This window comes from Bolinopsis microptera, chromosome 3 (genome assembly GCF_026151205.1).
Source record: "Bolinopsis microptera isolate Bmic1 chromosome 3, MBARI_Bmic_1.0, whole genome shotgun sequence".
Lineage (NCBI taxonomy): Eukaryota > Metazoa > Ctenophora > Tentaculata > Lobata > Bolinopsidae > Bolinopsis > Bolinopsis microptera.
Window position 1 is genome coordinate 18,068,472 of NC_087074.1, and position 24,604 is coordinate 18,093,075.

The window sequence follows — 24,604 nt, forward strand, 5'->3', positions numbered from 1 at the left end:
ATAATGTTACATATATCCTGTATTATGTATAATATTATAACATTTTCACGTTTCAGTGCGTTTGCAAAGGAGTGTCTAAATCGAGGGTTAGCAACTGTTATCGTAGCATTTCCTGCCACCACCATGTTGGGTGCCAGAGCGAGGTTTTGTATGTCAGCATCCCATACTCGGGAACATCTCGACAGGGTAAATAATTGGGACACGTTTAATGACTCATAATGACTCATAATTAATGGCTCATTAGTTAATTAGTATTTAATTAGTAATTAGTCGAACCAGCCTGTTTAACTAACCGGGCAATATATTAATGTACGGCCTCTCATAGATAATGTGTTGGTGCGTTTCACACTTAAACATTTCCTTTAAATAATAAAAAGGCACATTTTTGCGGGGTGAACAACTCTTTCACCTCGCAAATGTATACTTTTTACTTTTTCCTTCTTTTCCTGTCTCTTGGGGTTATCTCAGTTAGATTGCTTGACAAATGACAGCCCTTCTAGATAACAAATTATGATCACCCAGGTGCTGGCCATCCTAGAGGAGTTGGATCCTATGATAAATCTCAAAATGTCAGCTAAAAGACCTACCTCAGCCTTTATGGACTTTTGGAGACATTTCTTTACTCGACCAGCCATTCCTACCAGGGCTGTAGATGAAGAAGGTTGAGGAATCATTCCATGCTGTTTTACTGAAAAAAGCATTCCTTCCTCCTACGACCCCACAGTGATCGGAATTATTTGAATTTCATCGATATCGAATCGCCCGGGTCTTGATGTGATATCGAAAAACACTGTATTGTAATTGATTATCGATTTGTAAACTGTTTGTAAATTATGTCATTTTTTATCATTCAAGCCTGTGCCAATAGATTTATAGTTTATTGACAGCTTAGAATACTTAATTGATGCTAATAAATCGATTAATTGATTCAACCAAGCCAATGTTGATCAGTTGGTTGATATTGATTGTTTCACAGATGATATGAGTTCTAGAAATTTTCCTTGCATCGTTTCTTGATGGAAGAAGTTTTGGCCTTTTCCATTGTGTTTGGTAACAGTTAAGTGTATTTGTGCCTAAAAGTAAAAGTATAGCAGCAATGAACCAGAATAAAGAGCGAATTTTGATATAGATCAGATATTTTCTTAAATCGTCAATGGAGTTCGACGCAATGAATTTTAAAAGTTTTGATAGATTTAAGTTTTATGGAATTGTAGTTGTATAACGTATCCTCTAACCCTCTGATTAACGAGAGTCATTCAGGAGCTAAAAATGTCATTGCTACCTAATCGACGAAAAGTAGAAATAGAAGACTTTTTATGATAATCTATCAATTTTTAATTTGATTTAAAAAGATGGATGATTCTTATAAAGCTTCACTGCAATAAAATTAGCCCCCTCACATGCATAATACTAATGATTGTTTTACATGTGTCATGTACGATATTGATATTATATTTATCACAATTGCAGAGGCCACATATTTTGAATTTTCGTAATTTATATCAGAAATGAGAATATGCCCTGGACTTGATCATCATGTTTAATAACTGAGAAAAATTGTTTTACTCGACCCCCGGGCCCCAAAACTGTCACTTATGAACAGTAGAGCTCCTCTTGCCCCCGGAGGTAGCTGCAGAAAGGCTGAGAGTAGAGGGAGAGGTGAGGGAGGAGAGCTTGTTCTTGCTCCTTCTGCCGCTCAGTTTCACCACGCTCGTAATGTCCTCTATGAACCTCGCTTCTTTGCTGTCCACCCCTAGACTTGTCCGGGTGGACGCGTAGCTCGCCGTGCCTATTCGTTCTTGTTCTGGGAATTTAGAGAGTCGCGTTAACATGGCCGGTAGAATTGACGGAGTTAATGCTGCTTATCTTTTATTTTACGTCACTGAAATCTAAAACATAAAAGAAGATACTCTATCGTGTTAATGATCAATTATCCTCTGACATGGTAATAACCAAGGAGGCAAACATGTGATTCTCTACTTTAAACTTTATTGACGGGTTATAACCAGACCTCTGAGCGCTTTGACAAACTCCTTGGTCTGCAGACTGTTGTGACACAGTGGAAAATACCGGATGTAATTGTCATTCCCTGAAAGTAAAACGTTCTTAGTTCTTAGTTGACTACAATTAGCTATTCGCCATGCTTTCAGCTTCGCTACCATATTAAATTGGATGAAGCTACTTGGGGCATGTGAAATATTCGACATCAGCCAGCCGGACATATCTTTAAAGCTACTAACTGATCACTTTGACGACCACATAAGTAGTTCTGTCAGTAAGAAAAGGGCGGGCACTGTTCCTCAGAGCAGTGTTGGTCAGGTTAGCCACCACCCCTTGAAGCGTGCACAGATCCAAGTCTCCCGGCTTGTCGCTAAGGAAACAGAGTTGTTTGATCACGTGCATCAGGTTTAGTATTGAACAGTCTGGGTTCAATAAACTCTGATCCAACTTCTGAACTGTAAAATAAGAATTATTATAGCCAGAAGGTGACAAAATTTAAACTTATTTGCATTTGGAATTCAAAGTGTAGCACTGTGGTGTCATTATCAAAAGTTCAAGTTCAACATAATTGATTATCCAAGAAGATTTGATTATTGTTCAGTGACTTGAATGTGGATAGCACACACACGACGGGTAACTAATAACTATGGATGACAGGAGAGCCAGTTGAAGTACTGAAAGTTAGATTCCGGACGAAGAAACTGAAAGCACCTCAAAAGGGAAAATCATATTGTCCAATTCTCGTCCCATTTTCGAAGATGGTGAATTTCAACTTTAAAATGCCTGGACGCAGATATTTATTATCTGCAGACATATTAGTATTACATACCATTATTATACATATGAACCTGCAAATGCAAGAATGGGCTAAGTAGTTTCTGGAAGTTTTGAGATAAACGAAAAAAACTATCCCATTTCTTCAGGAATTTTTTTGGTCTACGTTACCTACCCCGCAGAATGTTCTATAAATCAAAATGGGTGGGCCAAGTTACGTAGACCAAATCAGTTTATTGGAAATAAGTTGGGCCAAGTAACTTGGCCCATATCACCCTGCTTTTAAAAAGGAGTGAAGACCAAAAAAGTGTAATTACTTCGTGGGCTATGTTAGCTAACCCATTCTTGACCTGCATATCTTAGGTGGAAGTCGAGATCCATGTTATACTTATATAGCACGTTATTGCATTCTACAAAAAAAACTGATTTAAAAAAAAAGAAATTTAAATCATCTTCAAATTTCACATGCAGATATGATGCGTCTATGGATCCTAATGACCTCTAGCCACAGAATGAAAAAATGACCCAAGTAACTTGGCCCATTGTTGCATGTGCAGGTTCATATTATGCTCCTAGTTAGATGTATACAAAACGTTTTCTGTTCGGAGGATGACAGGGACTCTATCATATTAATTAATTAACATTAAAAATTTGTTTTATCATAAGTTATTTATTTTATTTTAAGGCGTTGTTAGTGGCGATCCGGTTAGGCTCAAGTTCAATCAACAACAAGCTTACCTCCGTGATAAAGAACAACAAACATATCGCACTATCCGGTATATATCTGCATGACTCTCGTAACAAGCAACTAACAGTGTTAGTAACACTACCCCTCAAAATCTACAATCTAACCACTAACAAAATAACAAACCTGCAATGTAACAAGCTGGCGCTGATTAAAATACAGGCCAAAGTGCTCTACTCAATCACTCCTTATAGTATCATGTATTTAACAGGTCAACGATTTTATTTTTAGAGGTCAAAGATTATACAGGACAGCTTTTATGGTGTGTGTGTGTTTTTTCTCAACACATCATGCTCGCTTTTACATCTTGATGTTAAAGTTTTTTAGATTAAATAAGGCAAAAACACAGTGTTTCCAACAGTATAAAGTTCAATTATAATAATAAGAATGAAACTGTTACAGGATATAATCTTATCTACAAAATTGACTGAAGCATGGGAAGAAATACAGAACCATCACAAGCTATTCTCAACGTTGAACACAACATATTTATTCCCAACAATAGTAATAAACGGCATGCAATTGCCATGGTAATTAGTAAAATATTATAATCTTGTTAGCGAGAGTAAATTTTGCAGACAATAATTTAATGAAATAACAAACAAATTAACCTACAGTTCCATAATTATAACAAATTTTACGTGGCCAAAGCTTTACGTTCGTTTTCAAGTTCCCAACTTCAAATTCATAAGCGGGCAAATCTTTACACTCTGTAATAGCCGTAGCAGTAGATTTTCGTGAAAAAATAGTAAATAGCAGTATCAATAATGTAGAACTTGTGACACCACTACACTGTGACACCACTGTGACACCACTACACATTACACAACTAGGAAAGCATCCCTAGGAAGTAGGATAGCGCCCTGAAATAGCACCCAATTTACATCTCGTTATTGACGCATTATATAAATTCGATATAATCCTTAGTGAAAGTAAATGAAGACTATCGGTATCATGTGTGACATTTAGGTGAGAAGCAGTTCCAGAAAGATTGTACAAAGATTTCTTAAAAGAGTTTTGATTTACAGAATTCAAATATTTCTCGAAGGGTTCCAGCAGTTTTTACATAAATAATCCCTGTAATTTTGGAAGTTGGTACGAGTTTTGATCAGAATTGAAGAATCCTTGGAATCTAAGAAGGGTTGCACGAGTTTTGTAAACTGTCCGGGTCGACCATTCCGAGCATTGCGTTCTGTATCATTGCAAACGTTGGAATAGATTCTCGGCTATCCATCTGAGACTGCGGGAAAATAACGTAGGAGTTAATCGGAATAGCTCATATCCTTGTTAAATTCGTGAAGAAAGTATTCAATATAATATGGCAAACATCACAAATTGCGAGCATAACATACTTTTGCTTTGTTTACCAAATGTCAATTTTCCATCAGGTTTACAATAAACATAGCAAATTTTCACTCCTCACATGTTTCCTTTTCTACTACCTTCAATAAACCAGATGGTACGGAAATTTACAGTGGTAATCGATTGTGAATATGTCGAGTGTAACTTAAACTACGTCATAAAGTTGCATTTGTTGTTGGTGTGCCTATTATTTATGGAAGCTAATAAATGCTGGAAATTGTTCTCCGGATTTGGGCCCACCTCACCTTCCACACTACCGCCACTCTCAGAATCTGAGTAGTAGGGGATTATTGCAAAATCTAGTGGAGACCAAACTTCTGATTCGCTTTGTTCTACCTAAAATGTAGAGATTTGTCTTGAAAAATCATCGTTCATAGATTGAGATGACCCCAAATCACGTCGACTTTAACAAAAACAAAAGAGAAGCAGGTTGTCATCATACTCAGTTGGGTAATGGGTATAGCACACATCTGCACAACAGAATATATCGCTAAACTGTTGACACTAGATTTTATAAAAGAAAAACTTAAGCAGTATAAAATTAAAAATACCTGATTATTCCGGACTATTTCGTTGAGGGAGATTTCGTCAGCATTGAGTAGTCCAATCTGATGATCGCCATCATCAACAACCAGATCTTGAGACTGAGGTGACCATAACTTCACCACTTTTTCTAGACCTGCAAGTTAATGTGTAGAAGACTTAGGGGCATTGCAATAAAGTACCGGTTCATTTGTAGCCTCATGATTCTTATGTGATCCGTACAATCTGATTGCTACTAAGGCAGGACCTTAGGATCATAGGATGTGTACTACTGTGCGAGTCACGAGATCAGGTCTTCAATGTTAACTAATTCTGTCACGAGTCGAACAAACGTGCATTGCCTACCTAGTTCATAAGTACATACCCGTATAACAATGAACATAATCTGACCTGAAGAAGCTATGATGGGAAGGTGAGGATTGGGCTGAACACAGTTCACCAGAGAGTGGTCGCCTTTGTAAACCCTCAACACTTCACACGAGTTCCTGTCCCAGAAGAAAATGTGTTTGTCGTCGCTCCCCGCCATGATGTACTCCTGGGAGACAGTCGAATAGGGAATTGGGCTAGGATTATGAAGTTAATTTAATAATACTCCGACTAATCCAGAGACTTGGAAAAGAGATGAAGGCTTAAAATGTGAAAATCCGTTCAGTAGGTCATAAGTAACATCTTACTATGTACATCTAAATTAAAACAGTGTAGGAACGTGAAACTATGTACAAATTGATAAAAACGTATCATATTTATTCGTACTTGGTCAGGACCAAAGAAGTTAGCCTCTTTGATATCAGTTTTGCAGTTGCAATGTCCCGTATACCTCTGAACATAATCCGCACAGTCAGACAAGTCTGGTCGAATTGGCGGGTCTGAAAATGTACACTTTTAATACAATAGTCAGGATTATTTTCATGGCAGGATAATCATATAAAATTATCACTTTAATGGCAAAAACTGTTACCAACAATATTAAAACTATTACCAATATGAATATACTCAAATTTATGTAATAGTTTTAAAACCAATTTTATGATCAAAAGCTTTTTAATCGTCGGAAGTCAGAACAAGGGAGAACCTTTCTGGTTGTTTTTGATGGCTGTACTGATTTCATCAGATATAGTCTTCAGGGCACTGTCAGTTTCAGGTGTTCTGGAGAATTTGGTTTGGAAGTGTTTTAACTTGATCTTTGCTAGTTTGCTGTACTTCATTGCGTGAAGACTCTGGATCTGTAACGGGATGAACAGTGATTGAATTATTTACATTACTCACTCGTATCTACGAAAATTGAAGTGTTCCAAATATTTAATTATAGTGAATCTCATAGTGGGTCATTGTTACTGGTTACTGGATGTACCTGTCTAAAGTGAGCCTTCTCATTATCAGGATCAATGTTAAGGGCGGTGGAGGAGTCCCTCAGGGCTGCGTACTCGTCTCCCTTCCACTCCCTTTTAAGTAACGCTTGAGCTCTGTTGTTAAGCAAAACCACGCTATGCGGGTATCGAGCTGAAATAGTGGGATTTGATGTTACAAATGTTTGTGCTGCTAGCGGATATGATGCTTCAAATTTAAGCAACAAGCTTCAAATTTGGGGTGATTGGGGGGCTAATTGTAGTAAATTATTACCAAGGCATTTGGAATACGCGGTAATTGCTCGGTGATAATCCTTTTGTTTGTAATGAGAGTTACCCTCTTCTTTTACTTCCGTTGTATCAGTGTCCAGTTCGACCAATGATCTGGGTGGTAATGGCCTGAAGAATAAGGGGTTAAAAATAGGACGTGCAATAATGGAAAGCCATAATGGTAAGCCACGTATATTAAAATACAGCAATTTTTCTGACTGATAAATTATAATATGAACGTTTGGAGACCAATTTATAGGGCTTGTTGATCGTTTGAAATATGTAGAAAAAGAAGTGGTTTTAGTTGCTGATTAAGACTGAGCATTTACTAACATGCTCGGAGATTCAACATCTGAAGCCATCTTCTCAAGCTCGATTACTTTTAATTTGCCTTCCACATCATACAAATAGATCTGAAGAATAAAACTTACAGATCAGGAAAAAAAACAATTATAATATCTATAATGGCCAATGGGCAAAATGTGGTCTTAATTGGTACTATAATATGTCACCACAAGTCAGGGCACCTGCACACTGCCAGCAGGTGCCTCGACTTGTGCACAATGTCAGTAGGTGCACAATGTCAGTAGGTGCACAATGTCAGTAGGTGCACAATGTCAGTAGGTGCACAATGTCAGTAGGTGCACAATGTCAGTAGGTGTGCAATGTCAGTAGGTGCGCAATGTCAGTAGGCGCACAATGTCAGTAGGTGCACAATGTCAGTAGGTGCACAATGTCAGTAGGTGCACAATGTCAGTAGGTGCACAATGTCAGTTGGTGCACAATGTCAGTAGGTGCACAATGTCAGTAGGTGCACAATGTCAGTAGGTGCACAATGTCAGTAGGTGCACAATGTCAGTAGGTGCACAATGTCAGTTGGTGCACAATGTCAGTTGGTGCACAATGTCAGTAGGTGCACAATGTCAGTAGGTGCACAATGTCAGTAGGTGCACAATGTCAGTAGGCGCACAATGTCAGTAGGTGCACAATGTCAGTAGGTGCACAATGTCAGTTGGTGCACAATGTCAGTAGGTGCACAATGTCAGTAGGTGCACAATGTCAGTAGGTGCACAATGTCAGTAGGTGCACAATGTCAGTTGGTGCACAATGTCAGTTGGTGCACAATGTCAGTAGGTGCACAATGTCAGTAGGTGCACAATGTCAGTAGGTGCACAATGTCAGTAGGCGCACAATGTCAGTAGGTGCACAATGTCAGTAGGTGCACAATGTCAGTAGGTGCACAATGTCAGTAGGTGCACAATGTCAGCAGGTGCACAATGTCAGTAGGTGCACAATGTCAGTTGGTGCACAATGTCAGTAGGTGCACAATGTCAGTAGGTGCACAATGTCAGTAGGTGCACACTGCTAGTTTACCCTCATCCAGTACCTGTTCTCCACCCATGTTACAGAGGAGAAAGTTGCCAGTAGGATCGAATGTGCACCAGGTGATGCTGGGACCGGAGTAGAACCTATTCTCATCCTCCTCCTGGTCCACGGTAGGGTAAGCCAGGTGTCCCGGCAAGTACCGGGCTAGTTCTGGGGTTGAGTCAGGACTACCAGCCTGTTCGGGATATATGTTTTGTTAAACTACTAGTTGCTTTTAATTTTAAGGGCCTTGGAGGAATATCAGACAATACTTTATAGTTTTTCTAGTTCAATAAAAACGCCTGGTGCGGTGGCTGAAATGTCAAGAGTACGCCATGAAAACAGCCACGTCATATAAAGTATGATAAAAAGGTAATGAAAAACAGTTCATGGCTAACATGAGTAAGCGAGAGCATGCGTCTATCGTAGACTCTGGCAATGTCATCACTTGTACCGACACAAACCAAGTGTGTTCTGACTGGGTTGCTGTTGATACTTTTTATCTGAAGCAGACATGTTTTAGCCTCTACGCTTTAAAATTACATGAGCATCTTCCCAGAGAGTCTTAAATGGTTAAACAAGGCCTCCGTTATGTGAACGATCCCTTAGGAACCGAATAACCCAGAAAACTAGCAACTAAGAAGTAAGCAACCTAGTCAACCAGTAACAACTCACAGAGCAGTGTTCTAGGCTGATCAGAGTGTTGGAACAGCCGGAATCAGTTGAGCTGCATGTGTGCCCTTCCCGGATATCAAATTGTCTGAAAATTTGACTATTAATATCCGTTCATTCCTAGTTGGCCCCCTCTAGGGACCGGAATGACTGAGAAGAGCAACTGTGCAGAAAGTATGCAACACGGTATCCTAGTAATAACCTGGTAACCTAGTAACCTGGTATCCTAGTAACCTGGTATCCTCCCTACCTGGCAGTTCCGTCCTCGGAGGAGCTGATGACGAGGTTGTCGTCGTCCTCTACCGTACAGCACCTCTTTACTCGGTGCCTGAATTTAATGCAGGGTGACGTGAGCTATTCGACGTCTTCATGAATACTTTCGGCCGAGAATTTAGTCCATTAGAAAAGTACTATTTGCCATCTATTTAAACCATCTAGTTAAAATCTATTTATAGTTTGTATTGTACAACTTTCGGTCCTGTGCTTTTGCTTGAATGATATCATTACAGTATTGTAACCTGTGGCAGCGCCATGCTGAGAGAACACTAGCAGCGGCGATATCAAGATGCCGCACCTCGCCATCCCCCGCACCACTGATAACTTGCTTATCTTTGTTTACGAACTGTGGAAACGGAGCTGTGTAACAAGGTGGACAAGATATGTATATTATGTAACACGTTTTAGGTGTTCGATAGAGAAGTCTCCTTTCCCGTTATAACGGTTCTAAGCAGATTCAGGTGTATGATTGTTGTTAACAGATTCAGGTGTACGATCGTTGTTAAGTAGTACGAACTATGTTTGGAATGTACCTTGACAGAGAATATGTTCTCGCCGTGATGGGACGGTATTTGAGCCAGTAGTTTGTGCTGCAGAGGCTCCCATACACATACCGTCTTGTCGTCTGAGCCACTCAGAAGTAATCTGCCAGATTTACTCCACTGTAAACAATTCACGCAACCACCATGACACTGAAATATTACATCATTAAGAAAAGTATTGTTTAAACAAGCTCCAATACGATACGATAAAGAATATTCAAAGAATCCCTGACTGGTTTTAAATTTAACACGTCGTGATAAAATAAAGTTTGACTGACTTTTAGTGTTGTCTCAAGGTTGAGCTTGTTAAAGAAATAACCACGCCAAGCTTTTTGAGAGGCGCCTCCATCCCAGTTCTTGAGCTGAAATATTGAGTGAGCAGTCAGTAAAATCTAAAAAACTTATCAATGTTACCATAAATTTATCCGAATATATCAGGTGCAAAATTGGAGGAAAAAAAACATAAACAAAAGTAAAATTCACCTGTCTGTCGTAAAGGGCTTGCAGAGGTGATTTCATGACAAAGCCATCCTGTATATATTTTTAGTTATTATTTAATTCAAATTAAATAATAATATATGATTAATGTTATTCTAATTAAATAAATATTTAAATATTTATTATCAAATCGTACGTGCGCGCACAACAACCTACAAGATTAAGTGTCGCGTTTTACAAACATGACAATTGCCATGTGCCATTTCTTGCACCAAAATCAGCTCATTATCTATCCAGCAAATGGAATCATAATAGCACGCCATAACAGAAGACACTTTTATTACATTGGGAAAGAAGTGATTAAACGAAATAAACAATAGAAGAAGGTTGAATTTTTTATTTCAGTACAATGCACATTTACATTTTACAGTGTGACAAGCAGTCAACACAACTTCAGTCATGGATTCTCAGTAATCAATACTGGATATGCTATATGAACGATAAAATTTGTTTTTAAAGAAATAATGATGAAAAGTTAAACCTCTCTATACCAGTCTAGTTAGGGAAAAGAAAGTGCACGGTATAGAAAAAAAAAACTGGTATAGAGATGTGATGTATGTTACAATTTTGAAAATCATAACATTTTAAAACGCAGAAACTTAAAGTTGGCTCAAAATTGTTGAAATAATCGAAGTAATATCTAGCGACACCAGTACAACCTACCCATCAAATATTCAATAAATTACCAGATTTAAAATAGCGTGACTAGGTAAATTATAATATTATAATAACACAAAAACATAAAATCCAGTTTTTTACGATTACAGGAATCACTACTAGCTCCCAGGTGTTGTAATTCATTCTATGTGGCCGGAACAAAATTCCTTAAAAACGCCATGTGATTCTAGCGAAAACGTTTTGTATCGGAAGACAGAATTTTATTTTAACTAAGTAACAACTAACTAGAGTGCAAACTAGGAGTATGGAGTATTCTCCTGTTGACACATTGACTAAAATTGAATGTCGTTTGATTCAGCTTTTACTAAAATTCAGTTCCAAAACTGATGTTAGATTTAGGAAAACAAATTGTTTATAAATTTTCATCTAAGGCAAGTGTATATCCGTTTGAACTATTTCACATAATAGTAGTCGGATAATTGTATGCGAGGCGCGAGCATTGTGTATTATGTACAATGTACATCGTAATACTTGATTATGCGTTTTATTCATGTCATCTTAACGATAATCTAATATTATTGTAAATGTACAAATATATTCTCAATTCTTAATACATTGTACCTACATTGTTATATAAATGTTATAAATTACACAATAGTCTGATAATATCACATAATTAACATTCTATTTCAAATGTTAATCTTGATAGCTACATAATAAATCCTTATTCTACAATCAAAAGAATTTAAACTACATAATTATAATATTACTACATAATTTGCTACATTTTTGAACCATCAATATAAAAAATCAACAAAAAAAGCATTGTCTTGAAAAAAAGATAAGCCACATAACAAATTATTTTTTCTACATTTGTCAACTAAATATTAAAAATCAAACAATTTTTATTTTGAAAAACTAAAACCATAAAAATTAAATCAGTTTTACTACAAAATACCATGTACATTCTTTGCGTAAGTTGCATGCAAATAACTACCTACAATTAATAAAAATATGCAAACCACAATGAATATTATGCACAATAAACGTAAGATTTTATTGTAAGCAAATACTTTTTTCTTCACTGCCCCAAGTGTACTACTATAAATTGATACAACCACCATTATACAAATATACTTTTGTGGTTGAAGTATAATAGTGGAGCTATGAAAAACATTTCGAATTTATGAAACACAAGGGGCACTTTCAAGATTTCTCATGGAGAACTTTCGGGTTACTCGAATATTTCTTAATTTCAATGTAACACTATTTCCATTTACCACTCAGTTTCCACCTAGTTACCACCTAGTAACCAGTAACCACCCAGTTACCACCTAGTTACCAATACGGAGAGACACTAGGAACCCTCCTCTCCCCCACACTCATCTCCCTACACTGACTAACCCCCTCCACAACCATCACCTTATAATTCCTCCCGTAGTTATTATCCCAGAACTCCTCTCCATCAACCGTCCTAAAACACAAACAAAACTCAAGTTCACGGCCCACTATAAACTCACTAAACACCAGGTTGAACTGGAACAAATCCACCTGACGGTTGACAGGGTTGAGGTAAGAGCTGGAGACATCGTGGCTAGACCGCCATCTGTCGGTAGAGTATCGGACGAAGACTGTCTTCTCGAAACATATGTTGTGGATGAGGAGGGTACCAGAGAGGGTATTGTCACGTGGTGTGACTGTGGAGAGCTGGAGGTGGGTTTCTAGAAGTTTCCGGTGAGAGAGTGGTGATGCGCCGATGTTTGACTTAGGGGGAGAAGAGTGGTGTTAATATCACTATTAGACTGAGATATTGATATGGAGAGCGTTAGGTCTTAGATTTGAAATCAATGTCGAATCGGCGCTGATCGGCTATACTATAACATTTGTCAATATTCTGAGAAATATTGTCGCCTGCAAAACTGCCCGAAATCGCCGCCGATCGGTGTCGAAAAGGCCTTTCAAGACTGAAATTTGGCATGCGATTACCAGTTTTAACTACGACAAAATAATCGACAACAATTATTTTTACTTAATACTCATCGAATGTCGTAGTCGCCAAATCTAGATTAAATCGTTGATCAAATTTGCGATTGAGTTTTTAATTGGCTGAGAATAATTGATTGATAAGTTTCTCTTATGATGAATTGTTGCAAAATGATAGCGGTAGAGTAAACTGCCCTCTCGCTACAGCTGATACCAAAATATATTGAATTTAAACAGAAATTTTGGTGTATCATTTTTTGGACCACAGAACAGCTAGTGGTATGATTTTGGAATCAAATTACTTGATTTTCAGACGCATTGCATGTGAAGTGTGAAGGGATATGAAACTTGATAAAATATGTAGACAGAATGACATAGGACACCATTTGTTTCAAATTTGGCCAGGATTCGTTCGAGTAAACCGCCCCTAAAATGTCACCCACCCCTAAAACGCCACTCTTGATTGATTGGATTCCATCTTCTTAGAAAGTATCTTACCTAATCATTTGTAACTCCTAAACATAAAAAAATATCATTCAGACCCTGCCACATCCTGAAATTGAATCTAAATGATGCCATAAGGGCATTTTTTTCACTTTGTACGAATTTTTTACTTTTGAAAAAAAAAAGCGCACAATTTTATAACTCTGGAATTCATTAATATTAACTCAGTTTTGGTCTAGGATAGTTATATTTACATATTTTAGCAACTTTGTACATATGACTGGAGATATGGAAAGTTATACATTACTCAATATTACTACCCTCCCCTAAAATGTCACCTGGCCGCCCCCTAAAATGTCATTTTATCAGATTCTGGCTTTGAGACTACAATACAAGCACCATAAAATGGAGGAACCCGCCTATTAAACATCATATTTAGCATCTAATGGTAATATTAGAAAGCTTTGGCAGCTCAAGGAATTAGTTTTATTTTATTAATTGCAATAAACATCCCCTAAAATGTCTAATTATCCCCCCTAAAATGTCATTTTAACATGATCAAATTACTCAGGCTTTTCCTAAGATGCAATGCATACTCACATTTCGTTAATAGTTGATGTTAATAATTAACAAGTGCCAAAACAAGAGCTATTATCGCACACCATGCGAACAAAATACAAATTTGAAATTTTAGGGGAGAAAAAAATGACATTTTAGGGGGCATATCATAGGTTTACCATAAACTAGTAAGTACCAAAAACCGTAGTTTTTGACATTCAATTTTGCTAAAAGCAGTCAAATCTAGTCTATAGAGAAGGTCAGATCGATTACTGGGTTGGATTAGTTAACTACAGGTCACTAAAATTGCCAAAATGCAGGATGATGTTAAAAATCCCAAAAAATGAAATTAAAACATGCAATTTGCACAAGGTTAAAATCACATTGAATCCATTTCTTTTGTGCCAATTGTTAGTTTATAACTAGATAATCTAACTACAGGTGTTAATTTTGTTGACTGAGTTACTGTTTTGCCGTAAGTTCTGGGTATTTAAAAAAAAGTCCCCAAAATGTCACAAAAAGTAAATTGACTAAATTCCACCATTTTTTTTCAACAGAGAGAGAAATTCTGGTCGACACCTCTCAGAAATAGGTTATATTTGTCCCAGAAGTGGTTAAAATTAATAACTGAGCAACATTCTGAGTGCTACACAACCTGTTTTAGCTGACGTTTTAGGGGTGGTGCACGTGACATTTTAGGGGGTGATTACGGTTCCTTCAAAATTTCAAGACGACTAAAAAAGAGCAACCGGCCGAAATTTGCTAAATTGGGAAAAGTCACCGTAACGGTGGTGATATGTTGTAATTGATCATGCAAATTATTAATTGAGATTTAAACACACACCTGAACAAAACACAGTTGAAGCATCGGAACTGTTTTAGGCTTAGCAGCATGAGTAAGGATGCGTGTAGGGGTCAAGTTCAACTCATCTTCCGCTTTGAATTCCTTCGACTGAGAGATATAATGATAAAATTAAATGTGTTTTTATCTGAACCGCAGTAATTTTCAAAATGGGGTCAACTGGTTATAGCCTATAAAGTATCAGTGCCAACATGTTAATACCTCAAGCTCTAATGGGTTTGGTGCATATTCCGATCATTTTAAATCAAAATAAAACCCACCTGTACCAGAGGGAGACCCACAGAATCAGCAAATCTGACACATTTCTTCCTCTTTCCAGGACCAAGTGATTTCGTTTTCAGTACGTGCTTTTGATCATTTGAGTTCGGTGAACTCAGATCAAATGACCATATTTTGGAGATGTCAGATCCGGGGAGTAGAGGCAATGTGATGGCAGGTGGATTAAGTTCTGTTATTGCCACGGCACACATTCGGGACAGGTCGGAGGAATTTGGTTGTTGGACCCTGGACTCACGGAACCTATCCTGTCATATTGAGATTTTAGAGACACATTTTATTAAATATTACTATACTGAGATGGTGGTGATTGATCATTTTAATATTTAATTCATTATTCATATTTAGGAATGCAGGAATTTAGTAATCATAAACTTGTGTATTGCATCAATTGTATCAAATTTCAAATATCAAATATTAAATATCATCATGATTAAAATAACTAAAAATAGAAATTAGGCTCATAAAACGTTTAAAATATGCAGTTAAAAAGTCAATCACTTTGAATCGAAAAATCCAGCAAGTCTCTGAATCTCAGCAAACAAGTCAGAACTGGTGATATGAAAGTGAGCTGCAACATCATCTATAATAATCTGCAGCTCCAGCGGCAATATTGAATCTTCCAATAATTCATCAATAGGGTAGACTAGTATTTTTCTATCATAATGTAACCCATCTGACTTCTTCTTGTATTTCCGTTTAGCACTGTTTTTAGGACAGTCATTTTCATGTTGTTCTTCATTCTGCACAATTTGATCTTCAGATTTAACATCAAGAAAACTTGAAAACTGCTGTTTGAGTTCGCTTGACAATTCGGAGTCTTTTAAGACTTTAACATTCTGGGATATGATGGCTTCCACTGATTTTAAGTAATCTTCGAGAGGCATGTTTAAGAAATGTTTTTCGGTGACAAAACCGTGCCTTTCCACTATAGATTTATCAACTAAATTACATACACTGTTTTCATGCCTAGATTTAAGATATGGTAAAAACCAAATGAGCCATGGTTCTTTTGGTGAATCAGGATTTTCAAATTGGAAAAAGAGACGTAGAGCAGTAACAAAGCACCCCGCTATGATAAGTTCAACATTTACCATGGTTTGGTTTTCTGCCCTATAAAACTTTTTGAAAAGTCCGACGCACAATAAATGGACATCATTAGCTGAGATTTCAAATTTAGTTCGCAGTCTATTGAACAGAGCTGCTAGAACACTAAAATGAAGCTTGGGTTTGGGAACATCATCTAAAATATCTGAAACAGCCAGGACCCTTTCTTTCAAACTTTTTAACGTAGGTAGACTACGAACTCGGAGTGAACTCCCCAGAAGCTTTTTTGGTTTGAAGTATTCAGGCAACAATCGAGTTGTGTTGAAATAGCACAAAGTCCCATCACCTATCCAACTCAGGATATCACAACACAGCACCGGATAGTGTATAGAAAGTAGGGATAAATACAGGATAGCCAAGTTATCAAAAATACTGATCTTATAGATATCAGTCAAAACAACTGGCTCCACTTTCGGCACGTTTATAGTTCCGATCTTAGCAAGGAACCTGAACCAGAGGTTTCCTACAACGTTTGTTAATTGCTCCGGGACTCCTTGACTGATGAGACCGTTGGTTTGGATCAGGAGGATTGCTTGTACGGCTTCTGTTACCGTCCATATTCTGTCCGGGATCCCAGTGGTTTTGGTGCTGTTCAAACCTTTGGCTACTCGCCTGTAAACATTTTGTATTAATTTATGACCAAAGTTTTTGATATGTGTGCGATGTTATTTAACTAGACATTTGATAAGCGGGACTGAGAACGGGATAAACAATTCTTTTCTCATGTTCACTTCATTTGATAGAAAATCATCAAAAAGCAAATCACAAATTACACGATTAACAGCTGTATCCATGATGACCCCTAGTAACGTCTCTATCCCAACTCACCTGACACTAGCGTTATGTTGGGTGAATAAGGTATCGTCCAGTTCCACCACCTCCTCTCTGATGTCCTGAGACTGGGTACCACACACTCTGCAGTAACCTGTACCATCACCCAGCTCGAAGTCATTTGCAGTTCCACATTCCTGACATCGCAGCATTCCTACGACATTGTTGAAGGATTTGTGGGTTATCTAATTATGTATTTGTGGGTTATATCTAATGTGAATTTGTGGGTTATATCTAATGTGAATTTGAATTATTCGACTGTTGCAGCTGCATGTCAATTTTGAGTGGAGACACTTGATTTTTCATATAAAAGACATTATCAGCATGCTGCTGTCGGTGGTTTTCATTTACAAACACAAGTAATACTGCCCATGCTGTCATACAAAATAGAAATATTTATCATCGGATAAAATTCACAGTAAAACACCCCAAATCAGACGAGTTGGTTTAAAACGTAACTGTAAAAGGCAAAACTTAGGTTTTCAAAACATTGGCGGTGTACATTTTAATGTAGACTATTTAATCAATTGGTCAAAATGGTAAATATCTGTACTTCTGGTTAAAACGTGTGTCATGCAATAAAAACATCGTGGCCAGCACATTTAATAAATTAATTGATACAAATCGATATTATATCTAAACGTATGAAACGAAATTATGCATCTTAATCAACAATCGTCAACAATCTATATTATAATTAATAATTTTGTATCTAAAAGCAATCACCAACAAGTTAAAGAAGGTTAAAACAACAATAAAATTTCTGTTGAAATTCTAAATTGATTCATCATCTGTCAATTCAACGAAGAAGTAATGTCATTTATATAAGCATTCATCGATAAAAGCCAATAGAGATCAATCAACAACGAACATTTTCTATGTCTATGACTAGTAGTACCTGAAAAAAATGCTGTCTTTCATTTCAAAACCATGATGTTATAAATATGGTTCGAGATTTCAATTATTCTAAACTTTTAAAAATTTCTTGGTTTAATTGGATGATGATGGTAAGTCTAAAAGTGTCTGGAGCGAGATTATTGTTTTACATCAATCTTTGAATCAATCAATTTGTTTCTTGAAGAAAACAAGTTGTAATCAGAATGACTTTAGGATCTTATATTATCTATCAGCTTATAACGACAAACCAGAGCTTAAAAAGATCACCAAGAATTCAAGATCCAAACAAAGCATTAAAAAAAAAAAAAACAAAGAAATGTTAACAAAGTAAATAAGATCCTCGAGAATTCAAGATCCAAACAAGGCTTTTTTTTTTAAAGAAAAAAAATGTAGATGACAATTATGAAGTAAGCCTGATGGGAAACAAGGAGGCAGAACCATAGAAGTCATACTTGAACTCAGTGCTGAGGTTGTGGGAGGTGGCGAGGAGAGAGGAGGTGGGGTTGAGGAGGAGAAGGATCTGGAACTTGTAGATCTGATTATCGCACTGTTCTTCAGGGCTTGTTCCGAGAACAGCTTCTACTGAGCACTGTGGGTATTATAGACTGTTAGAGGACAGCACTGTGGGTATTATAGACTGTTAGAGGACAGCACTGTGGGTATTATAGACTGTTAGAGGACAGCACTGTGGGTATTATAGACTGTTAGAGGACAGCACTGTGGGTATTATAGACTGTTAGAGGACAGCACTGTGGGTATTATAGACTGTTAGAGGACAGCACTGTGGGTATTATAGACTGTTAGAGGACAGCACTGTGGGTATTATAGACTGTTAGAGGACAGCACTGTGGGTATTATAGACTGTTAGAGGACAGCACTGTGGGTATTATAGACTGTTAGAGGACAGTACTGTGGGTATTATAGACTGTTAGAGGACAGCACTGTGGGTATTATAGACTGTTAGAGGACAGCACTGTGGGTATTATAGACTGTTAGAGGACAGCACTGTGGGTATTATAGACTGTTAGAGGACAGCACTGTGGGTATTATAGACTGTTAGAGGACAGCACTGCGCGTATTATAGATTGTTAGAGGACAGCACTGTGGGTATTATGGACTGTTAGAGGACAGCACTGTGGGTATTATAGACTGATAGAGGACAGCACTGTGGGTATTATAGACTGTTAGAGGACAGCACTGTGGGTATTATGGATTGTTAGAGGACAGCACTGTGGGTATTATTATAGACTGTTAGAAGACAGCACTGTGGGTATTATAATTTATAGACTGTTAGAGGACAGCACTGTGGGTATTATAGACTGTTAGAGGACAGCACTGTTGGTATTATAGACTGTTAGAGGACATCACTGTGGGTATTATAGACTGTTAGAGGACAGCACTGTGGGTATTATAGACTGTTAGAGGACATCACTGTGGGTATTATAGACTATTAGAGGACAGCACTGTGGGTATTATAGACTGTTAGAGGACAGCACTGTGGGTATTATAGACTGTTAGAGGACAGCACTGTGGGTATTATAGACTGTTAGAGGACAGCACTGTGGGTATTATAGACTGTTAGAGGACAGCACTGTGGGTATTATAGACTGTTAGAGGACAGCACTGTGGGTATTATAGACTGTTAGAGGACAGCACTGTGGGTATTATAGACTGTTAGAGGACAGCACTGTGGGTATTATAGACTGTTAGAGGACAGCACTGTGGGTATTATAGACTGTTAGAGGACAGCACTGTGGGTATTATAGACTGTTAGAGGACAGCACTGTGGGTATTATAGACTGTTAGAGGACAGCACTGTGGGTATTATAGACTGTTAGAGGACAGCACTGTGGGTATTATAGACTGTTAGAGGACAGCACTGTGGGTATTATAGACTGTTAGAGGACAGCACTGTGGGTATTATAGACTGTTAGAGGACAGCACTGTGGGTATTATAGACTGTTAGAGGACAGCACTGTGGGTATTATAGACTGTTAGAGGACAGCACTGTGGGTATTATAGACTGTTAGAGGACAGCACTGTGGGTATTATAGACTGTTAGAGGACAGCACTGTGGGTATTATAGACTGTTAGAGGACAGCACTGTGGGTATTATAGACTGTTAGAGGACAGCACTGTGGGTATTATAGACTGTTAAAGGACAGCACTGTGGGTATTATAGACTGTTAGAGGACAGCACTGTGGGTATTATAGACTGTTAGAGGACAGCACTGTGGGTATTATAGACTGTTAGAGGACAGCACTGTGGGTATTATAGACTGTTAGAGGACAGCACTGTGGGTATTATAGACTGTTAGAGGACAGCACTGTGGGTATTATAGACTGTTAGAGGACAGCACTGTGGGTATTATAGACTGTTAAAGGACAGCACTGTGGGTATTATAGACTGTTAGAGGACAGCACTGTGGGTATTATAGACTGTTAGAGGACAGCACTGTGGGTATTATAGACTGTTAGAGGACAGCACTGTGGGTATTATAGACTGTTAGAGGACAGCACTGTGGGTATTATAGACTGTTAGAGGACAGCACTGTGGGTATTATAGACTGTTAGAGGACAGCACTGTGGGTATTATAGACTGTTAGAGGACAGCACTGTGGGTATTATAATTTATAGACTGTTAGAGGACAGCACTGTGGGTATTATAGACTGTTAGAGGACAGCACTGTGGGTATTATAGACTGTTAGAGGACAGCACTGTGGGTATTATAGACTGTTAGAGGACAGCACTGTGGAGTTTGGGTGAGGATAGTTAGAGCGTTCAAATATTAAACCATGGATCTTAAACAAATTGTGTGTCTAATTACCTCTTTGTCAAGTAGCAAGGAGTAATATTTGTCTAGGAGCTCGAACGCTAGCTCAGAAACAAGACCTGACTGAACCACGCTGAACAACGTTCTTTCTGCGGAAAGTATTGATTTGTCAGCTTGTAGTAATAATAGTAGTAATCTATTGTAGTAATTTATTGCGACAATATTGCCCTAATTCCTCCGAAAATATTGCCCTAATTCCTCCGACAATATTGCCCTAATTCCTCCGACAATATTGCCCTAATTCCTCCGACAATATTGCCCTAATTCCTCCGACAATATTGCCCTAATTCCTCCGACAATATTGCACTAATTCCTCCGAAAATATAGCCCTCATTCCTCCGCCCCGAACCCAACATCCTACAGTCTGTTAATACGAATAAGGCTGCTTTTTTCCAAATTATATTAGCCCTATAATATGTTGATAAATCTTTGCAGGTAGCGCTTTATTCGCCAACTCAGGAAATTCAGTGTAAGACATTAACCTTATTTTGGTTTAAAAGTTTAAAAGGAAATAGCTGCAGTAGCCAGTAAATCGGGGTATGTGGTAAATATGGGTGTGATAAATCAGAGTTTAATCGTGCCACGACAACTTCTACCAGATGAGATCTGATTATATTAAATTATATTGATCCTCACAATATCACTATTCATCCACCCAATATAATTAGTCAATATCCACCCATATGGCGCATCAGACAGATAATGCAAAAAATCATTTACTTACCATAATTATTAATTACGTCCTTATTTTTCCATTTACTATCATTACTCCATATAAATGTCGGCATATTCTGTTCTTTTTTTAGATAATTTTTCGTTTATTTTTTAAATGTTACTCGTTTATAAGAAAGTGAAGATGTGAAAACAGCTTACTCAGGCAACAATCGAATTGTGTTGAAATAGCACAAAGTCCCATCACCTATCCAACTCAGGATATCACAACACAGCACCGGATAGTGTATAGAAAGTAGGGATAAATACAGGATAGCCAAGTTATCAAAAATACTGATCTTATAGATATCAGTCAAAACAACTGGCTCCACTTTCGGCACGTTTATAGTTCCGATCTTAGCAAGGAACCGGAACCAGAGGTTTCCTACAACGTTTGTTAGCTGCTCTGGGATTCCTTGACTGATGAGACCGTTGGTTTGGATCAGGAGGATTGCTTGTACGGCTTCTGTTACCGTCCATATTCTGTCCGGGATCCCAGTGGTCTTGGTGCTGTTCAAACCTTTGGCTACTCGCCTGTAACCATTTTGTATTAATTTATGACCAAAGTTTTTGATATGTGCGCGATGTTATTTAACTAGACATTTGATGAGCGGGACTGATAACGGGGTAAACAATTCTTCTCTAATGTTCACTTCATTTGATAGAAAATCATCAAAAAGCAAACACAAATAACACGATTAACAGCTGTATCCATGATGACCCCTAGTAACGTCTCTATCCCAACTCACCTGACACTAGCGTTATGTTGGGTGAATAAGGTATCGTCCAGTTCCACCACCTCCTCTCTGATGTCCTGAGACTGGGTACCACACACTCTGCAGTAACCTGTACCATCACCCAGCTCGAAGTCATTCGCAGTTCCACATTCCTGACATCGCAGCATTCCTACGACATTGTGGAAGGATTTGTGGGTTATCTAATTATGTATTTGTGGGTTATATCTAATATGAATTTGTGGGTTATATCTAATGTGAATTTGAATTATTCGACTGTTGCAGCTGCATGTCAATTTTGAGTGGAGACACTTGATTTTTCATATAAAAGACATTATCAGCATGCTGCTGTCGGTGGTTTCCATTCACAAACACAAGTAACACTTCCCATGCTGTCATACAAAAATAGAAATATTTATCATCGGATAAAATTCACAGTAAAACACCCCAAATCAGACGAGTTGGTTTAAAACGTAACTGAAAAAGGTAAAACTTAGGTTTTCAAAACATTGGCGGTGAACATTTTAATGTAGACTATTTAATCAATTGGTCAAAATGGTAAATATCTGTACTTCTGGTTAAAACGTGCAATAAAAACATCGTGGCCAGCACATTTAATAAATTAATTGATACAAATCGATATTATATCTAAACGTATGAAACGAAATTATGCATCTTAATCAACAATCGTCAACAATCTATATTATAATTAATAATTTTGTATCTAAAAGCAATCACCAACAAGTTAAAGAAGGTTAAAACAACAATAAAATTTCTGTTGAAATTCTAAATTGATTCATCATCTGTCAATTCAACGAAGAAGTAATGTCATTTATATAAGCATTCATCGATAAAAGCCAATAGAGATCAATCAACAACGAACATTTTCTATGTCTATGACTAGTAGTACCTGAAAAAAATGCTGTCTTTCATTTCAAAACCATGATGTTATAAATATGGTTCGAGATTTCAATTATTCTAAACTTTTAAAAATTTCTTTTAAAAGTGTCTGGAGCGAGATTATTGTTTTACATCAATCTTTGAATCAATCAATTTGTTTCTTGAAGAAAACAAGTTATAATCAGAATGACTTTAGGATCTTATATTATCTATCAGCTTATAACGACAAACCAGAGCTTAAAAGATCCAAACAAAGCATTAAAAAAAAAAAAACAAAGAAATGTTTACAAAGTAAATAAGATCCTCGAGAATTCAAGATCCAAACAAGGCTTTTTTTTTAAAGAGAAAAAAAATTTAGAGGACAATTATGAAGTAAGCCTGATGGGAAACAAGGAGGCAGAACCATAGAAGTCATACTTGAACTCAGTGCTGAGGTTGTGGGAGGTGGCGAGGAGAGAGGAGGTGGGGTTGAGGAGGAGAAGGATCTGGAACTTGTAGATCTGATTATCGCACTGTTCTGCAGGGCTTGTTCCGAGAACAGCTTCTACTGAGCACTGTGGGTATTATAGACTGTTAGAGGACAGCACTGTGGGTATTATAGACTGTTAGAGGACAGCACTGTGGGTATTATAGACTGTTAGAGGACAGCACTGTGGGTATTATAGACTGTTAGAGGACAGCACTGTGGGTATTATAGACTGTTAGAGGACAGCACTGTGGGTATTATAGACTGTTAGAGGACAGCACTGTGGGTATTATAGACTGTTAGAGGACAGCACTGTGGGTATTATAGACTGTTAGAGGACAGCACTGTGGGTATTATAGACTGTTAGAGGACAGCACTGTGGGTATTATAGACTGTTAGAGGACAGCACTGTGGGTATTATAGACTGTTAGAGGACAGCACTGTGGGTATTATAGACTGTTAGAGGACAGCATTGTGGGTATTATAGACTGTTAGAGGACAGCATTGTGGGTATTATAGACTGTTAGAGGACAGCACTGTGGGTATTATAGACTGTTAGAGGACAGCACTGTGGGTATTATAGACTGTTAGAGGACAGCACTGTGGGTATTATAGACTGTTAGAGAACAGCACTGTGGGTATTATAGACTGTTAGAGGACAGCACTGTGGGTATTATAGACTGTTAGAGAACAGCACTGTGGGTATTATAGACTGTTAGAGGACAGCACTGTGGGTATTATAGACTGTTAGAGGACAGCATTGTGGGTATTATAGACTGTTAGAGGACAGCACTGTGGGTATTATAGACTGTTAGAGGACAGCACTGTGGGTATTATAGACTATTAGAGGACAGCACTGTAGGTATTATAGACTGTTAGAGGACAGCACTGTGGGTATTATAGACTGTTAGAGGACAGCACTGTGGGTATTATAGACTGTTAGAGGACAGCACTGTGGGTATTAAAGACTGTTAGAGGACAGCACTGTG

General features: G+C 37.7%; 6 protein-coding genes across 12 annotated transcripts in view; 1 reads left to right on the plus strand and 5 right to left on the minus strand.

Moving 5' to 3' along the window:
* The window catches only part of LOC134812728 (serine palmitoyltransferase 2-like), a 46,316-nt gene extending 45,118 nt beyond the window's left edge, over positions 1-1,198 (plus strand). The window contains exons 12-13 of the mRNA XM_063820263.1: positions 57-186; positions 523-1,198. Of these exons, the coding sequence (XP_063676333.1) occupies positions 57-186; positions 523-666 (274 nt within the window). The 3' untranslated portion in view covers positions 667-1,198. The remainder of the gene's footprint in view (positions 1-56; positions 187-522) is intronic.
* The window catches only part of LOC134812733 (stromal cell-derived factor 2-like protein 1), a 77,520-nt gene that overhangs the window by 31,129 nt on the left and 21,787 nt on the right, over positions 1-24,604 (minus strand). The window contains exon 1 of one of the 2 annotated variants that reach the window (XM_063820272.1): positions 11,867-11,876. The exons of the other annotated variant lie outside the window; for it this stretch is intronic. The gene's annotated coding sequence lies outside the window, so the exon portion shown is untranslated. Of the gene's footprint in view, positions 1-11,866; positions 11,877-24,604 lie in introns of those variants that run through there. 2 annotated transcript variants of the gene reach the window in all.
* LOC134812727 (WD and tetratricopeptide repeats protein 1-like) overlaps positions 3,872-24,604 on the minus strand; it is a 42,515-nt gene continuing 21,782 nt past the window's right edge. The window contains exons 1-17 of one of the 3 annotated variants that reach the window (XM_063820262.1): positions 10,380-10,433; positions 10,175-10,258; positions 9,888-10,046; positions 9,597-9,700; positions 9,329-9,406; positions 9,082-9,166; positions 8,805-8,909; positions 8,429-8,602; positions 7,375-7,454; positions 7,046-7,170; positions 6,777-6,925; positions 6,498-6,648; positions 6,179-6,291; positions 5,816-5,960; positions 5,434-5,561; positions 5,128-5,218; positions 3,872-4,760 (exon numbers count right to left, since the gene is read on the minus strand). In XM_063820262.1, the coding sequence (XP_063676332.1) occupies positions 4,747-4,760; positions 5,128-5,218; positions 5,434-5,561; positions 5,816-5,960; positions 6,179-6,291; positions 6,498-6,648; positions 6,777-6,925; positions 7,046-7,170; positions 7,375-7,454; positions 8,429-8,602; positions 8,805-8,909; positions 9,082-9,166; positions 9,329-9,406; positions 9,597-9,700; positions 9,888-10,046; positions 10,175-10,258; positions 10,380-10,415 (1,821 nt within the window). In that variant the 5' untranslated portion in view covers positions 10,416-10,433 and the 3' untranslated portion in view covers positions 3,872-4,746. Of the gene's footprint in view, positions 4,761-5,127; positions 5,219-5,433; positions 5,562-5,815; positions 5,961-6,178; positions 6,292-6,497; positions 6,649-6,776; positions 6,926-7,045; positions 7,171-7,374; positions 7,455-8,428; positions 8,603-8,804; positions 8,910-9,081; positions 9,167-9,328; positions 9,407-9,596; positions 9,701-9,887; positions 10,047-10,174; positions 10,259-10,379; positions 10,434-24,604 lie in introns of those variants that run through there. The other 2 variants (XM_063820261.1, XM_063820260.1) reach the window with 2 other exon arrangements.
* Positions 11,867-15,379, minus strand: LOC134812732 (glycogen-binding subunit 76A-like). The gene is made up of 3 exons (XM_063820271.1): positions 15,120-15,379; positions 14,842-14,949; positions 11,867-12,776 (listed from the first exon to the last, which is right to left on the minus strand). Exons 1-3 carry the CDS (start codon positions 15,327-15,329, stop codon positions 12,351-12,353), a joined length of 744 nt encoding a protein of 247 aa, XP_063676341.1. The 5' UTR covers positions 15,330-15,379; the 3' UTR covers positions 11,867-12,350.
* Positions 15,517-17,225, minus strand: LOC134812800 (uncharacterized). The gene is made up of 2 exons (XM_063820368.1): positions 17,071-17,225; positions 15,517-16,854 (listed from the first exon to the last, which is right to left on the minus strand). Exons 1-2 carry the CDS (start codon positions 17,223-17,225, stop codon positions 15,633-15,635), a joined length of 1,377 nt encoding a protein of 458 aa, XP_063676438.1. The 3' UTR covers positions 15,517-15,632.
* LOC134812652 (TATA box-binding protein-associated factor RNA polymerase I subunit B-like) lies at positions 17,448-22,420 on the minus strand. 4 transcript variants are annotated; one of them, XR_010159939.1, is made up of 4 exons: positions 22,265-22,420; positions 21,678-22,049; positions 18,423-18,559; positions 17,448-17,971 (listed from the first exon to the last, which is right to left on the minus strand). XR_010159939.1 is itself a non-coding variant. In XM_063820148.1 (4 exons), the coding sequence occupies exons 1-4, from the start codon at positions 21,718-21,720 to the stop codon at positions 17,962-17,964; spliced, it is 285 nt and encodes a 94-aa protein (XP_063676218.1). In that variant the 5' UTR covers positions 21,721-21,822; the 3' UTR covers positions 17,879-17,961. The 4 variants fall into 4 exon arrangements, 2 of the variants coding, with proteins under 2 accessions (XP_063676217.1, XP_063676218.1); XR_010159938.1 differs by adding an exon at positions 20,799-20,893 and having other exon boundaries at positions 17,448-18,559; XM_063820148.1 differs by lacking the exon at positions 22,265-22,420 and adding an exon at positions 20,799-20,893 and having other exon boundaries at positions 17,879-17,971; positions 21,678-21,822.